The sequence below is a fragment of the Melopsittacus undulatus genome, chromosome 8 (genome assembly GCF_012275295.1).
Source record: "Melopsittacus undulatus isolate bMelUnd1 chromosome 8, bMelUnd1.mat.Z, whole genome shotgun sequence".
Classification (NCBI taxonomy): domain Eukaryota; kingdom Metazoa; phylum Chordata; class Aves; order Psittaciformes; family Psittaculidae; genus Melopsittacus; species Melopsittacus undulatus.
In genome coordinates, this window is record NC_047534.1 from 19,174,750 (window position 1) to 19,191,713 (window position 16,964).

Sequence of the window (16,964 nt, forward strand, 5' to 3'; positions counted from 1 at the left end):
AGGTGGGGTGAGAGTTAGAATTATTTGGTAGGCACAGCTGTGAAAGAGAAATAAATCAAGGTGACAGAAAGGTGAGCTAGAGAGTGAAAAAATAGTGAAGAGTTTTTTTTAACTGTAAATCCACATGGGTAGTAGACCCAACTATCAGGTTGCAGCTGCAGTGTCAGAAAATTTGTATTACATTCCATTTTAAAAAGAAAAGTGTATTAGTGAAACAGCCTGTAGTGCAAGTTCTTCCATGCATAGCAGAAATAAAACCACTTTTGAACCCTGAATACAAATGTATTCAGTGTAAATGTAACACTTTTGTTGTTCTAACATCCCATACACTTATCTGCTATCCTATCTATCTGTGGCACAGTGACACTGAGCCAGGAAATGCTGTTCAAAAAATAATACAGATGTGAAAAGTAAATGTGCTTGGCTCTAAGTCATAATGTTTCTCTGCTAAGAGCCAAGTGTATTTCTATTGTAACATTAATCAGCATTTTTTTATTCATACTTTAAAAATAAAATTTTTAAAATGTTGTTTGAGGAAACCAACTGCTAGTCTGAGGAAGAAAGCCAAAATACGTTCTTTCTCTGGGTCATTTCCTGGCTCATTCCCTTTCTGGGTCATTCTTTTTTGCCTGGATCACTTTCCTTCATATTCATTTAATAATAACAACAAAAATACTCAAATGAAATACATGTGCCTAGGATTTCCAAGGATTTAACTGGTAGTAAGTAGGAAATGGCCTGCTTGGTTTTGAAGGCACTAGATCAGAGCCTGACAGAGGTTCTCAGCAAATATGATATGGCAAACAGTAAAGCACAGGAAAGTTTGAAGAATCATATTAGCAAGCCAGTTGCTAAGTAGGAGAAGAATTAAGAGCACTCTAATCCTTTTCTCGAAGTGCTAGATACACTAGAAACACCATTAGATAGTTCAAGATTCATAGTCAGATCTCCCAGAGACTTGCCATTTTGACATTTGCTTACTGTACAAGTCCAGAAATTGCTCTAGCTTAAAGAGAGGTCTCCCCTTCAAGGTCTGGGAAGCCTAGAACCTTGAATTTAAAAAGAAAAAGAAATTCAGGGTTTTAATGGTGTTTTATGGTGGTGAATTAAATTGTGAAATTTGAAGTCTCAGTTTTCAACATGTAGCCACCCTTAGCCTCTAATTTGAAACATGTTGGAGAAGCCATGCTACAAGTGTTCAATTTTCACCACAACAAAAGCATCCACTAAGTTAAAGGAACTTTTGTGTATAGACAGCATTATGAAAAAACAGAGGGAATTTTGAAGAGTCAATGCAACTTAACATAATTTAAAAATATAAAGAATTGATTCTGCGCTTGACAAAACATTTTGGTATCGAACTGCATGCATGCATGAGCATTAATGGTTCTTCTGTATCTATAATAAGATTACATCTGTATCAAACAGATTTTGGTACTAACTTTCAGATACTTAATAATGCTTGCTTTAGAAGCACTGTATTTACACCAGACTGTGCAACTATCAACTGGTTTTAGTGAGGTATTTTTGACCACTATGGGCAGAGACAATTTTCTTCTGTCACTGAAAGCATTGTAGCATTTTATTGCATAGACTCCTTCCCCTGGGGAAGCAGTAGAATTCAATATGTTTTCATAGTACTACAAAACTAACTTCTGAAGACCCCAATTACAATGGTAAAACTATGTTGAAAACACAGAGAAACAGCTGCCTATTTCCATCAGAGACCTTGCAGTCTAAATAACAGCATTGTTCTGGGAAGGTGCTTTTGCCCATGTTGGTCAGAGAACAGAGGTGAATGCTGCTTTGCTTGAGCCATTTCAGGAGCATCATGTGCGATGTGTGGCAGACACAACCACTTCAGGCCTTCTTGACCACAATCAGTTGGAGAAAGCATAGAGTACTGTTAGTTACAGTAGGCAGTTTACATCTCCCTGGTGACAGCACCAGTTCTCCAGCCTAGATGTGACCATGGATCCCCTGCGAGCACCTCGGCTGCATGCTGCCCTTCTCTCTATGAAGGAGCAGGTGCTGAGGGTGGGGGAGAGCTGTGTGCTCTGACCACAGGAGCCTGACCAGGCACGTGGCCTTCATGAGTGAGTGACAGAGCAGCCCTGGGCTTGCAGCACACAGATGTCTGAGGGCACAGCAGCAGCTCTGGCTCTAGAAAAAGCAGAGAATGTGACCCAAGTGTGAAGCTCAAACAGGCCTTGCCAAGGGTATGCTGTGCTTTTGTGTCCCCCCCTGCCAAACAGAGGAGGACTGGCGGGGAGGGAGTGTAAGGTTCTGAGTGAATAGCAGTAAAGGGGCAACACATGTCCAAGTGTTCTCTTTCTGTTCCTCTGATATACTCTGTGGGCTTCTGTCATTGCTTTGGACAGAATCCTTTCTGCAAGCCTTTCTGTTAATGCTCATTTCTCACCCCATCTTCCACGTGTGGCAGGGACAGATGTTACTCCCAGGCATGAGCAAGTAGACAGCAGTGAAAATCTCCAAACCAGAGTGAGATGAGTCCAACACTCCATTTCCAACACTCCTTTTCCAAGAAACAGCTCCAGTTGCAGTGTGGCAGAAGGGTGACTCAGGTGGAGGAAAATAGCAAGGGTTTACAGGGGTTAGGCATGGGCACCCAGGCAGCTCAGGAAGATCCCGGTGTTATGATCTCTGCCTCACTAGAAGGCATGCACACCTGTATTGGAGTAGCTGGTGAAAGGCATTTGGGCCTGCTGATGGAGCTGGAAATAAGAAGCGAGGCCTTGGACAGGCAATCCATTCTTCAAGCAGACTGAGAGGCAGGTGATGATTGCCATTAAGCTGTGAATGGTGAGTACAAGGGAGGAAGGGCTGCTGTGGCAGAAATGACAGTGTGCTGTGAAATCAGTATTTCTGTTAAATTCATGATTTTTAAAGTCCAGTAGAATGATGAGGATTAGTTGCTAAGCTTGTCCTTTTTGTTTGGGTTTTTATGTGCGTTTTGCTTTCTGCTGCCTGGACCTGGCCATCTCTTCTTTAACTCCACCGGTGTCCAGTGAATTCACAATTGTAATGGTTGCCAGCAAAGTTATTTTTGTGGAAAATTGACACCTCCTGAAGCAGGATTAAACTGCCACGAACAGGGAGTTGAAATAGACTGGAAACCTAAGTCAGAGCTTAAGACAGAAATTGCTTCCTCAACAGGTGATAACTACAAGAGAAGTGCAGAATAACTACGTAACTATTATATTGAGTTTTGAAAATGCTATAGCTAGTCATTGTGGGTTTTACTTACGTTTAGCAATTAAAGATTGCCACAGTTTGGGATTGTTTCAGTACCTCAGCAGGAGAGTGTTTTCTACTCTCTTGTAGAAGGTGTAAGTCCTGTAGCATAAAAGCATCTTTCCTTCTCAGGAGATTCTTATTTAAGATGTCAGAAACAAATTTTCCATTACGGAAAAAATGCATACTATAGATCTTTTGCCATCTGTATGAGACAGTCATACCGACAAAGTAAAGATGATGCCAATGCATTCACCACCTCTGTAAGGATAGGTGTTGAGCCAAATGTTGAGATGGAAGAAAGAAGTTGGTGTGTAGAAGTGCTGTGTTAATAATGCTCATTTTATTACATAGGAGGCTTCCTTTGTATTACATAAACAACTCAGAATTTAATTTGGCAGGTAATTTGTCCATAACACTACCGCTAGCAGTTGAAAAACAAAATGAGTTAAAATAGTTTGATTTGATGGCTACTGCACTTACAAACAGAATTATTGCTTTGTTTTTTGTCTATACACAAAAACACAAGGTTGGGTTTCCAGTGTTGGCTTGTGATGAAGACAAGCCACTAGACATGTTGTGACTGGTCGACATGTACCCCAAGTCCTATCTGATCTCACATGCTGATTTCTAAAATGTCTTTCTGTTTAGAGTCAGTGAGAGCAAGGTCAGAGACCTGGGATTAAGTCCAGCCCTGCAAAGGGCTGTGGTGCTGCGTTTTCACTCCTTCCTTTTTTTTTCTTGCAGTTCTGCATCATATCAGCAGAAAACCATAGCCTTTCCCAGAATGAGCCTCCCAGTATTATCACTTCTCTGTTTCCAGGCTCCTCCAGGGCTGATAGGCAGGGCCTTTTTCCAGCCAAAACAATTGCTAATGGAGATGTGAGGAGCTTCATTAAACTTGGAGTGATTATTCATATGTATAAAATGGTTCTGTGTTGGCAGAATCAGAGCCCAGGGCGGTAGCTCAAGTGGTAAAACTAAAGCAGAATAAAGCTGTTTTCTCCAGATCTTGCCTGGTACAAAATCAGCACATTTAGGTAAGCACAAGGCATTCACAACTTTCTGTAGCAACTTTAGAGGGATAGAGCTTATGGATGGTGTTTGGCAAAGTTTCTCAACTTGCAAAATGAATTTAGTTAAAATTTAGCTCTTTCAACAAACATTTGAGAAAGTACCTGTATATGTGTTTGCACTTAAGCAAAGGAGTGTTTGTATAACATCTGCAAAGCAGAGAACAAGTGAGCTTGAGGGATAAAAGGTGCTAGTGCTGGATTCCAGGGGTGGCTTTGGCCAATTGAATTTAGTAGTTGTTAGTCCAAAACTGGCCTTTATCCTGCTTCGTAAAAGAAGGGTCCTTCTTCAGCTTGGAATAGGGAAAGGGTTAATCTTGTAGCTATTTCTTGTTTAAACAAATGCACCTGAGTAAATGAAAGAACCTTTTACTTTACTGTGCCTTTTTGGTACCTTTTTAACAGAATACTTAAATTATTATATAAAATATTTTTCATGTAGGTGAAAGCTTTATGTTACATATGAACCAGTCAGACGTTGGACCACCCTTCAAATAGCCTTGGTTTTCCCTTTCCTGACCAAACTTACATAAAGTTGTACAAGCAGGTGGTTTTCTGTCCCTTTTCCCGTCTCACTGAGAGCTGTTAGAGTGAACACTCATGTTTTTGCAGCCATTGTGGAAAAAAAACCCTTCATCCTGAAAACAAGTTATTTAAAAAAAGGGGGAGAGGGGGATGGGGCCACGACGGACAGAGTGTGGGGGAAATCCAGTATTGGAGTAGAAAGCCAGTTTGTCATATGCCAGGAAGAGAAAAAGAGAGCTATGAATGTGAAGGGTTGGATCTGATTTTACAAATGTCTCTCTGACGTGGGAACTCCAATAAAACTGAGGAGGCTTACGGAATGGAGGGGGAACAAATGGTTTCAGAGCTAGACCTAGATATAACGACTTGTTGTCAGGACTGTCCTATGTGTGAGCAATGTGTCCTATGTGGTCCCAGCAGGAAGCTAGTAACACACCAGAGATCAAGGGCGTACCAAATTCCAGTCTTGGTATTAATAGTTCTATTTTGGCTTTTGGGGTAAAAAATAAGTAGTCGTGCTCCATGATGCTGTGGGAAGGCAGTTAGAGCAAACTACAAAGAAACGATCCTCTGTTTGCACATATGAAAACTGCACATTGACTGCATTTATATCATTCACATGCTTCCAGGTAGATGGGTCTGAAACAGTGGCAAAACCACCATTGCATGCACAAGATGTTTAGTTACAAATGTATTCAGGGTGTTTGTGTCTGTATCCAGGTGTGGGTGCCAAAGTTATGTGTACACCGATGCTGAGGGAGGGCCAGCATCTGTTTCCTTTGGGCTTTTATACTGTAATTCAGAATTTATGGAGTAATAGGGAAGGCACTAAGCCTCTGTGCAGACTGAGCCCCCTACTTTAGCCTTCACTGGGTGACTGAATTTAAGGCGTTCAAAGAGTAGATAGTTGTTGCATGTAAGCAAGAAGTGTATCTATTTTTGTGTCACTTTTCCCAGTTTCATATGTAAAAAAAAAAACCCGAACTGTATACTAGTTTTATTTCTCTGTTTACATGTGTTTGCAACAGAATAAATTATAGTGAACTGCCAAACACAGGCTCTATAAACATGCCCCAAGCAAAGCAGTGGCTGCAGACCTTACCCTGAGGGACTATATTATGGCCTCTACTTTTGGGTCTTGGGGCTGGGGAGTGTTTCCTGGAGACCTGCATTGTGATAGTTTGGAGGCTGGCGTTTTCAGTGCCAAAGAATTGTCATCTGTCCAGTCCAACCCACTTCACTTGCCCTAGAAGCAGAGCCACTTTGGTCACTATTCTAAAAGCTGAATGGTTGGTGAATGGGTGAAATATCAGTAATCCCTGCTTCACAATATAGCAGCTCTCTCCATAGAACAGTCACAGCTGGAATGCCACTGGGGTAAGCACGCCACAGTGTTACACTGGTAATAAATGTTGCCGTTGCCATTCACAAGACATCCCTGTTGGGTGACAGTAGGTGCACGATCAGCTCCTGCTGTACAGCACAGCAGCTGGGTTGTTGCACAGTCACCTCCTGCAGTTGCAGGAAGAATGGCTTTTCCTTCTGAGAGGTGGTAAATATTTTATCCTTTGCTTTTCTTCATGTTGGTAATTAGCAAAAGCAAGTCAGACATGATGCTCGCTATTCTTCATTCCGCTGAGTGCCAAGTCATATTTAGAATAATCTTTGTTGGTTACCGCCACAATGCAGTATTTGAACTGGGTTAAATCCCAGGAACACCCTTATAATGGAAACCAGCTGGGCATAAATGAGTGCTAGCACCTAGGATGAATGTGACTGCTTCAGTATCGCATGAGGAAGGAATTGTTTGTCAAACAGCTGTGACCGTAATGAGAGAGGGATTCATAATGGGTATGTTAAGATTTGCCTACCCAGTGGTAACTTGGTAATCAGTGCAGAGCATGGACCATAAGTAATGTGTAGCCCCTTTCAAAGCACTGCACGCTGGATTGCTGGGCACTAGCTAGATGTTGTGGATGGTTTGAAGCTGTAGCTGCTTGCAGAAGGTATCCTCATGAGCCAGCACAAAGCTGACAGAGCCTGCGAGTGTGGTGTGGTCACAGAATACAGTTGTTTCCCCACTGAGAAGATGAACATTTTATTAATTGTATGAAATTAAAATTAATGGAAAAGAAAATTGGGTTGGAGACACTGACTCGGCATCCGTAACAATTATTATATACCAACAAAAGCAGCTTTTGGGGAAAAAGGAAAATGAATGAGGCTCTCAGAGTTGTACGAAATACACTTTTCAGTTGTACAAAGAGTACGCTCTTTGCGAGGGAAAGAATTATCATGTATTACCATCAGCCCACTCTTTGCTGAGTAATCTCTTTCTATAAGCAAAAAATGAGCAATTCAGGGAGAATGCATTGTTTCTTTCTAGAAATAGTTCTTATAATCCTCATTTCATATTTAGGCCTATATGCAGCCTACTCTTGCAGATCTAAGTCATTCTTTGTTTAGTAAGCTTGTGAAAACACACATGTAAATCTTCAGATGAGCAGGGTACAGAATTATTTATATTTGAAGGAACATATCACTTTACTGATGTTAAGTTACATGTTTTTGGTATTTTACACACTAGCATGGGATTGTCTTCCTGCTACTTTTATGAATACCCTGAGTGTGGTAGTTGACTAACGCCTGACTTTACTCACTGCATAATGCGCTCCAGAAAAAACCCGTGTGCTGCTTTCACACATCTCTGTAGATGTAGATGAACTGACCATGTTATTTCCTCCACAGATCCCCAAAACAAATCTCAAGTAGGTATCTAGCAGTTAGTAGGTAGGTTGAATGCCAAGCAAGAAATGATAACTAAAATCCTAGGAAAGCAGAGCTAGTTTATATGAATTATGGAAAGTACATGGAAGCATCATTACATGTAATTATCTGATTGCCAAAAAAGCAGAGCATCAGAATTTCTCCCTGAAGTGTTCCTGCAGTGAGGAAAAACTTTTTATTTAATTTCGATGGCAGCAGTGAATTGCTGAATTAGTCTGTCTGAGTTTTAAAAGAATACTGTACCTTAGAAATGGGCTGCTTCTCTCTCCTGGTGCTTTTTCTTCTTAGAAGCCATAATTGCTGGTAAGTAGATTTTGTAACAAAAATACAATATAAAGTCATTTTAAGCTAATGATTTTGCCATTGGATGCTCTGTAAATAATTTACATTTTTATTAGTTGCACTGTTATATACTTACCTCATAGAACTAAATTATATATATAAAATGGCTCTGGAAGCTATTGGGAGAACTGGCTACCCTGGATTTGGAGAAGTCTGAGGTTCTCAATGACTTCTTTGCCTCAGTCTTCACTGACAAAGGCTCTGACCACACCACCCAAGTCTTGGAAGGAAGACGCAGGGACTGTGAGAATGAAGACCCTAGGCCCGCTGTAGGACAGGATCTGGTTCGAGACCATCTTAAGAACCTGAACGTGCACAAGTCCATGGGACCTGATGAAATCCATCCGTGGGTCCTGAAGGAGCTGGCAAATGAAGTTGCTAAGCCACTGGCCATCATATTTGAAAAATCATGGCAGTCAGGTGAAGTTCCTGATGACTGGAAAAAGGGAAATATAACCCCCATTTTCAAGAAGGGGAAAATGGATGAACCAGGGAATTACAGACCAGACAGTCTCATCTCTGTGCCTGGCAAAATCTTGGAGCTGGTTCTCCTGGAAGGCATGCTAAGGCACATGAAAAATAAGGTGCTTGGTGACAGCCAGCATGGCTTTACTAGGGGGAAATCCTGCCTGACCAATTTGGTAGCCTTCTATGATGGGGCTACGGAACTGATGGACAGGGTAGAGCAGTTGATGTCATCTACCTGGACTTGTGCAAAGCGTTTGACACTGTCCCGCACAACATCCTTGTCTCTAAATTGGAGAGACATCAATTGGATAGGTGGAGCACTCAGTGGATAAAGAACTGGCTGGATGGCTGCATGCAAAGAGTTGTGGTCAACAGCTCAATGTCCAGCTGGAGAGCAGTAACGAGTGGTGTCCCTCAGGGATCGGTGTTGGGACCAGTTTTGTTCAACATCTTCGTTGGTGACATGGACAGTGGGATTGAGTGTGCCCTCAACAAGTTTGCTGATGACACCAAGCTGTGTGGTTTGGTTGATACGGTGGAGGGAAGAAATGCCATCCAGAGGGACCTTGACACACTTGTGAGGTGGGCTGATGCCAATCTCATGAATTTTAACCATGCCAAGTGCAAGGTCCTACCCCTGGGTAGGAGCAATCCCAGGCACAGCTAAAGGTTGGTCAGAGAAGAGATTCAGAGCAGCCCTGCAGAGAAGGACTTGGGGGTGTTGGTTGATGAGAAAATTAACATGAGCCGGCTTCAGTGTGCGCTTACAGCCCAGAAAGCCAACCGTATCCTGGGCTGCATCAAAAGGAGTGTGACCAGCAGATCGAAGGAGGTGACCCTGCCCCTCTACTCTGCTCTCGTGAGACCTCACTTGGAGTTTTGTGTGCAGTTCTGGTGTCCTCAACATAAAAAGGACATGGAACTGTTGGAACAAGTCCAGAAGATGATCAGGGGTCTGGAGCACCTCCCGTATGAAGACAGGCTGAGAACGTTGGGGCTGTTCAGCCTGGAGAAGAGAAGGCTGCGTGGAGACCTCATAGCAGCCTTCCAGTATTTGAAGGGGCCTACAGGGATGCTGGGGAGTGACTCTTCATTAGGGACTGTAGTGATAGGACAAGGGGTAATGGGTTAAAACTAAAACAGGGGAAGATTAGTTTGGATATAAGGAAGAAGTTTTTTACTGTCAGGGTGGTGAGGTACTGGAATGGGTTGCCCAGGGAGGTTGTGAATGCTCCATCCCTGGCAGCGTTCAAGGCCAGGTTGAAGAGGCTTGGGTGACATGGTTTAGTGTGAGGTGTCCCTGCCCATGGCAGTGGGTTTGGAACTGGATGATCTTAAGGTTTTTCCAACCCTAACTATTCTATGATTCTATGAATGTATATATATATATATATATATATATATATATAGTATTTTTGGAAAGCATTGCTGTTTTAATACCTCAAAGAATCAGAAATATCCATACACCTACACATCACAGCAAAAAAATCACAAAATAAAAATAAAAAGACACCCCCCCCCCCAAAAAAAAAACAACTCCCACAACCAAAAGATAGTACTAATTTGTTCTTAAACAAAATATATTTTTTTAAATGCTTGAGCATATTGCTTGCCTTGCATAGACACTGAACAGAAACTTTTACTGGCAATGTTGATGCAGAAAATCCTAATAGAAGTCAACCCTCTGACTAATTCCATATTTACGTCAGTCAATGTAGAAAGTGCTTGGGAAGTCGAGATGTGATATGTGGGGTTGGGCAGCTTGAAAGATATCTAGGAGGAGAATGGGAATGGGGTGGCTGGGGATGAGGCAGCTTCATCTCCCAAAACTCCCATGGAGAGTAACAGCAGAAGGAGCCCTCTTCTCTCCAGCCCTGATGGCTTGCCTCTCTCTTCCCATCCTACCTGCCCTGATGAACTACTTCACAGGTGACTTTTGCTAGTGATGTTCATGCAGCAGACTGCCCTACAGCTGTGCAAGCAAACAATGCAGAGTGAAGGATGTAACTCCACAGGCATTGGTGGTAGGGAAGCCTGGTTTCCCCTGGATTTCTGCCCTGCAGCTGACAAAGCTGTCTGGTCACTAGGACATCTGTGAAGTCTCTTGGGTATCTGGGTTCCTCCATGCCTGGTCAAGGATGTGCTCCCACTGCAGGTTTACTGTCTTCTGGGGCTTTTTACATTCTGTCTTGACTGCTGAGTCTCATGGTATCATCTAGGTCATTCCTCTACCTCAGTATGGCTAAGCATAGCTCCATCATTCCTGAAAAATGTTGGTGTCACCTATCCTTAACAACCTATCTTCCCCAGCAGCTTCTTCAGTACCCCAGGCTGATTGCTTCTGCTGTGTGACTGTTGGTAGGGCCAGAATGGTCTTCCAAATGCCCAACCTATGGTTTTCTTGCTGCAACTCAAGTTCTTTGCTTCTTGTCCTATCCTTGGTAGAAACAGCCAAGAGCTGCTTCTCTACTTTGTTCTTACCTTTTCCTTATTTGAAAGTGGTTATCTTCTCACATCAGTCTTCTCCAAATTAAAACAAACCTAATTCCTTTCCTGGTAGGTCATATTTTCTAGATCTGATAACTTTCTTCTTCTGGATTCTTTCCAGAGCCTTAGTGCTTCAGCTGTGGATTTGCACTGCTGAACAAAGCAGAAGGAAAATCCCATGGTCCCACGGTTATTTTCAAACCTTGAAAGAAAATTTGCCATCTGCAAATTTAGAATTAGTTGAGTTTGCCCATCTGCCCGTTATCAGCTTGATGTTTATAAAAAGCTGGTTGGATTCTTATTCCCATTGTGTTTTTTTTATATAACTGAAGCTAAGATGAAGTTGTTCATGAACTAAAAATAAAATGTTCTTCAAACATGAAATCTTCACATCAAGAATCAAGATTTTTCCAAAAGGCCTGTTTTAGAAATATTGAGCTGTTTGTAAGAATTATTTGGTAGCCTTCTGCAGCCATTCATAGCCAGAAGGTCAGTATGGATAGTAACACTGGTGCTTTATCACCTGCAAATTCTTGCAGATGCCATGGCAGATTATCTCAAAAATACTGCAGTTGGTCCCCTTCAAGCAGATGCAATTTAGAAGTTTGGGGACTTCTAAGTCACTTTTTCTCAGACATGTCTCAGAATCAAGTCATGTTTTAGTCTTTCTGGTGTACCTGCAGAGCATTAATCCTTCTCCAGTGGTTATGTGATACCTCAGTGAAGGCACCATTCAGCAGCTGTACACTGAAATTCAAGAAAGTAAATTAACTGAACAAACAGAGAAAATAGTTCAACTTTTTGCAAGGTGGTGTAAAATAAGATTCATCTCGATGAGCTTTGGAAGACAGAGTTTCCAAGTTAATTCATTGTGCAAGTATTGAAGGATATGAAGTATATCAAGGCCTTAAATCTGCACTTGTCCTGCACTTCTATGAAGAGCTATTGATCTTGGTAGTTGGTCCATGAGAGCAACTTTCTGGGCAAGTCCAGGTTTGCATTGCTCATAAAGTGAAGGCATAAGAGAATGTTTTATGCAAGCAAAGAAATCATTCACTTGATAAGATGTTGCAGACTACCATTTGCTTTTAGTTATATTCATTGGTGTGATCAGCTCTGATAATAGCTATCCTTATTTATGTGAGTTTTTAAAATAACTGTTAAAGTTACTCTGCCTGAGTGAACATAATGAAAATAAGTTGTCTTGTACTTCATGAGCTGTATTGAATGGATTGACAAACATATTTAGAAAATCCAGTATCATCATAGAATCATAGAATCAACCATGGCTAAATATAACATTGCATTATTTGAGGGGGGAACGTACCTCTGTTGTATATAGAAAAATTGTCTTAACTACAGGATAAAACCAACTATACCTGCAACTGGATTAACTGGAGAGAGCAGAAAGCAGCTGGAAGAAAGATGCATTCATGCTTGTAACTAAAAGAGCTTTATGCACAGGGGAAGGTGTCTTCAAATAAGTGAGAGGGAGACTGGAGTTAAAAGGGAAACCGAAGAGAGTCCTAAACTGCAGCAGCATGCTTTAAGCAATCTTAGAAACTACAAAAAGGATAGCAAAAATCTGTTTTTTGTGTTGTGTTTTTGTTTTGGTGGGATGTTTCTGGGTGGCATGAAAGTGTTTTAATTTTTTTAACAGAAAGTACAAGCACAAATTGGTTCTCTAAAAGTTAATGTGATAAAAAGCAAATACAGAACTCCTCAACTTGATCTTTTGACCTGAAGAGCTGTGTGCAAGCTCTGCTTTTGGGGAGGATGGCGGGTGGGGTTGATTACTTCCAGGAGATTAACTCTTCCTCCACTGAAAGTTGGTATTGTAAGATTTGGAGTTCACGTATGTAAGGAAGGCTTGCTTTGCAAAACTTCTTTATCAGTTTAAGTTGGACTGTAAATTCACATTTTTCACCCAAGTTACATAGCTCATTGGAAATGTGCAACAAAGCTTGTCTGTTGACAGTTTATATTAGTTTTAATAATCCCGTTGAACTCCAACATAACAGGTCTGAAATATTGCATCACAGTTGGGTCCACAGAATTCAAATGGAGGGGGAGGCGGAATTGCCTTTTGATACATAGAACTGATCTGGAAGTGATTAATCATTATTTTCCTGAAATAAGAGGGAGTCATTTAATGGTTGTAATACCAGGTTTTTTGGTCCTCTAGCTTGTTCTGCAGTGTCAGCATCCACTGAAATGGAAATCGCTAAAAGCAACCTTTAGGATGAGAGGTTTGGGTTTTTTTTTCTAGCAGGTTGCTCCCTGCCCCTATGGTACAGATATTCGGGAAGGAACACTTGATTGCCTTATATTTTAGAGGCTGGAATGGTAACTACTAATGCCTTAAGATGGTATCCAAGTGAGTAAAAAGGAATGGGAAGGGAGATAGCACATTAGTGAAAATTCACCAGTAAACACAATGCAAGATCTAACATGAATATCAAGTAACATTAATTACTTTAGAGCCTCTCTGTTTTCCTTGTGTGCATTTTAATTATTATTTCAGCATAATTTAATAACAGGGGCTGGTTTATAAGATGATAATAAGACTCGAGGCTATGACTGTAGCAGATTTTGTAAGCAGAGTGGTTGGGCTGAACGAAAGATGCCCATGGCTGTGCTGTGCGCTGCGTGCCGTTGTGCCTGGGATCAGGGAGGGGAAGGATTTCCTCCCTGAATCACCTTTGAAGAACTGACCCAGTGAACAGTCCCACTTGGTGCTGTCTTTGGTGAAATGCTAAATTGTGGTTTCGATCATGTGAGGCCAGTAAAATCTCCAGTAGCCACTGCACTGTGGCAGTAAAACTGAACCCTCCCTCATTATCCCAGTCAACATTCGGTGTTGGTGTTTCACTGTTTTACAAAGGTTTACATTTCCTTTTTTTTGTGATGAGACTTTAAAAATGTTGTACATTTTGGGTTTCCCAGAAAATAAGTAGTGTATTTGGCCATACTTCCCACCCACTTATCATTTGTGTGTGGTTCCCTGTGAATCCATCTGCTCCCTCATTATCAGTTATTAAAAGGCATTCAAGACTCTGATTAGCCTTGAGATTACTGGTGGGTATGCACTAACATTTTCATAAATTGTGCTGAAATATTCAAACCAATGTGAAGTTAAGAAATGTCTCTGTAGAAACAGACGTGTAAGTGAGGAAAACAAATGCTTGGGGAGTTTGTTTTGCAGGTACCAATTCCTCTGAGCTCCTGTGACAGCCTGGAGAAGTGGAAATACCCCATACCTTGCCTATCAGACTGGTGGCGTTGGTTAGTGAGTCTGAGGGACTACTCCCTGTTTCACCAGTTCCAGGCCTGTTTTCTTTTGCAAGGCACTGTAGCCTCTGAGGGACCGGACTATCAGGTTTTGGCTATCTCTAGTGACTGGTTGATAGGTTAGTTCTGGTGAGGGCTCCTGGAAATATTTCTTCTTTCAGGGACTTCTCTAGGCCAAAGGTGTTTCATCAGAGGTGGCACTGCCTGTGCTATACAGCATCCCCTTTGTCCTCTGTGGGGTAAAAGCCATTCTGCCACTTCTCACATGTTATTTTATGACATACTGAGAAGCATATCAGTGTAAGGATGGATATGGGCAAAAGGGGAAGTGCCTTTAATATACTTTCATCTCCCCCAGCAGAATGAAAATGTTATAGGTTAGGGTTTTCTGAGTGTTTAGCTAACTAACTGGATTTTTAAGTGTATGTGCAGCTCATGCATGCATGTTTGAACACTCCCATCCACTTAAATCAGTTAGAGTCACCAAACTTCTTCGTTTTACAAAATAAAACTGCATTATGCCTAGACATGTTGAGCCAAATCTGTTCCTGGTGTTATTTCACTTGCTTCCCAAAGAATTACACCAGAGGTGAATTTGGTCTGGTATAGCAGCTTTTTTGCCTGGGGCAAGTCTTTATAGCAGAGTTGTATTTTCTCAAAAATATAAAAGGAACACTGATAGATCTGCAGCTCTGGTGGTGTGAGCAGGTGCAGCTATATTAAATTATTTCTTATTAAATTGATTCAGCAACTTGAAGCTTGTAATTTTTGTTCTGCTATGGTTCTGTGACAGAGACCTTTAAAAACAGTCAAAGTATTTTTCTTTTCTTGTAACTCCTTTCCCTGGTATTAAAATCTTACGGATTTCTGTTAGTATGTAGCCCAGAATCTGACTGTATTATTTATTTGGGTAAGATCTGAAACTTACAGCCTGTTCCGGTTAATCACATTGAGCTGTGTCATCACTAGTGTAATTCCATTTGCTCCACTGACATCCGGATGAATGTGAACAATAGTTTTTGCTTTTGTATTTAGGTTTAAGTGGTTTTAGGCTCTGGTGGTCGCTGCGGCATAAACTGGTGTGCTTCCTTTCCCGCCAGTGGAAGTATTCTGATTTATCTCCACCTGAGGATCTGGCTCGTTATTTTAAGGGTGCCAGTCTTCAGCTGGATGAAATATGCCGCGTGCTGCAGTTTTTCCCAGTATTTGAGACTTAGTTTCACTGTGAAAAACAACCTGATGCTCTGCATACAGCAAATGTGGTAAAGAGTTCCCCTTCAGACAACTTATCCTTCTACCTCTGCTGATTTGAGGTGGAATGGTTATTATTTTTTTACTTTTCCTGGGTGCTTCCCATGCTTGTGTAATTGCCGTTACTGCTCAGCTGCTGTTAAGTTAGCATCAGAAGTAGACAGAAATGCTTGCCTGAAGTTCCATGTCTTTAATGCCTTTTGGGTTTGTTTGTTTGTTTGTTTTGTAGGTTTATATCCTTTAAGACTCCAGGCTTAGGCTTGGAGACCCCAGCCATCACCATTGAGCCCAGCAGCTGGAGCGGCAGCGAGAGTCCTGCCGAAGATATTGAAAGAATGAGCGATTCTGCAGATAAACCTATTGACAATGATGCAGAAGGTGTCTGGAGCCCTGACATTGAACAGAGCTTTCAGGAGGCTCTAGCTATCTATCCACCATGTGGGAGGAGGAAAATCATCTTATCAGATGAAGGCAAAATGTATGGTAAGTGGTAACCATTTAGCCGTTGGAAATAATTGTCCCAGTGAGAACTGCAAAGCACAGATTGTTTTTACACAAAATCCCTGGCTCTGATTTGGTATTTTTTGGAGTAAATCTTGAAGGAAATTTGTTGAGGGAGCTTAGCTGGGCCGGTGCTTTGTTCAGGACTGTCCAAACCGGTCCTTTCACCGCGGGCACTAGGAAGCAATATTGGTGTAGAATTGGGTCTTTAATGAATGCTATGATGTGGCTGAATTGGAATGTTTAAAGGAAGCTTTTAAGCATGTCACTCCTCAAGCATTACAAAAAGTAAGCTTTTTTCTTTATTTTTCAATAATGGTGAAGAAGGAGAAACAGGAAAAGACAGTCTGCGTGGTCATATGGCAGAACAGGCAATATTAAACTGCAAAGCGGTGAAATTCTTGTGTTCACAAGCCTCTTGATGAACGAGGCAAGTTAGGGGTGCTTTGTGCCTTTCTTCTTTTTTTTTTTTTCCTTCCTCTTCCCTCTGTGCAAACTGCTATAAATCAGATGACGTGCTGACAGCATTCCGTAAATACAGGCTGCGCGGAGGGATACTGACATCTGCACGCACCAGCTCTCCAGCTTTCGCCTGAGCCCTCTCACTTCTTTTCCTAACTTTTCTTTGTGGGCGGCAGAGCTCTTGCTCTGGCTTCTCATTCCAGGAGGGCCCGTGGCCTTGCCCCCTACCTGTCTGGGCAGTCCGAGGCAGGGGACCGCGGGTGTGCAGTGCTGAGCAGATGGTGCTGCAGCTGCCGCCAGCTGTGCCCCCGCGCCCCGCAGAGGTCATGGAAACGGGGACATTGATGCTGCGGCTGCCCCGGCCCCCCTGGCCTCCCCGCGCAGCTGCCATGTGACCCTGGCCACTGCCACACCAACCGGCGTGTCTGCAACAAGAGGGTTGTGATGAAGCATCTCAGCTGCCCCTGGCAGAAAGTTGCTGGGCCCCGGCTTCCTGCCTGGTGTTTGCTTGTATTTTTTCCC

At 42.1% G+C, this 16,964-nt stretch overlaps 1 protein-coding gene across 4 annotated transcripts in view; it reads left to right on the plus strand.

Moving 5' to 3' along the window:
* TEAD1 (TEA domain transcription factor 1) overlaps window positions 1-16,964 on the plus strand; it is a 162,066-nt gene that overhangs the window by 39,775 nt on the left and 105,327 nt on the right. For 3 of the 4 annotated variants that reach the window (XM_034065273.1, XM_034065274.1, XM_034065275.1), the window contains exon 3: window positions 15,709-15,962. In XM_034065273.1, the coding sequence (XP_033921164.1) occupies window positions 15,815-15,962 (148 nt within the window). In that variant the 5' untranslated portion in view covers window positions 15,709-15,814. Of the gene's footprint in view, window positions 1-15,708; window positions 15,963-16,964 lie in introns of those variants that run through there. The other variant, XM_031050279.1, reaches the window with a different exon arrangement.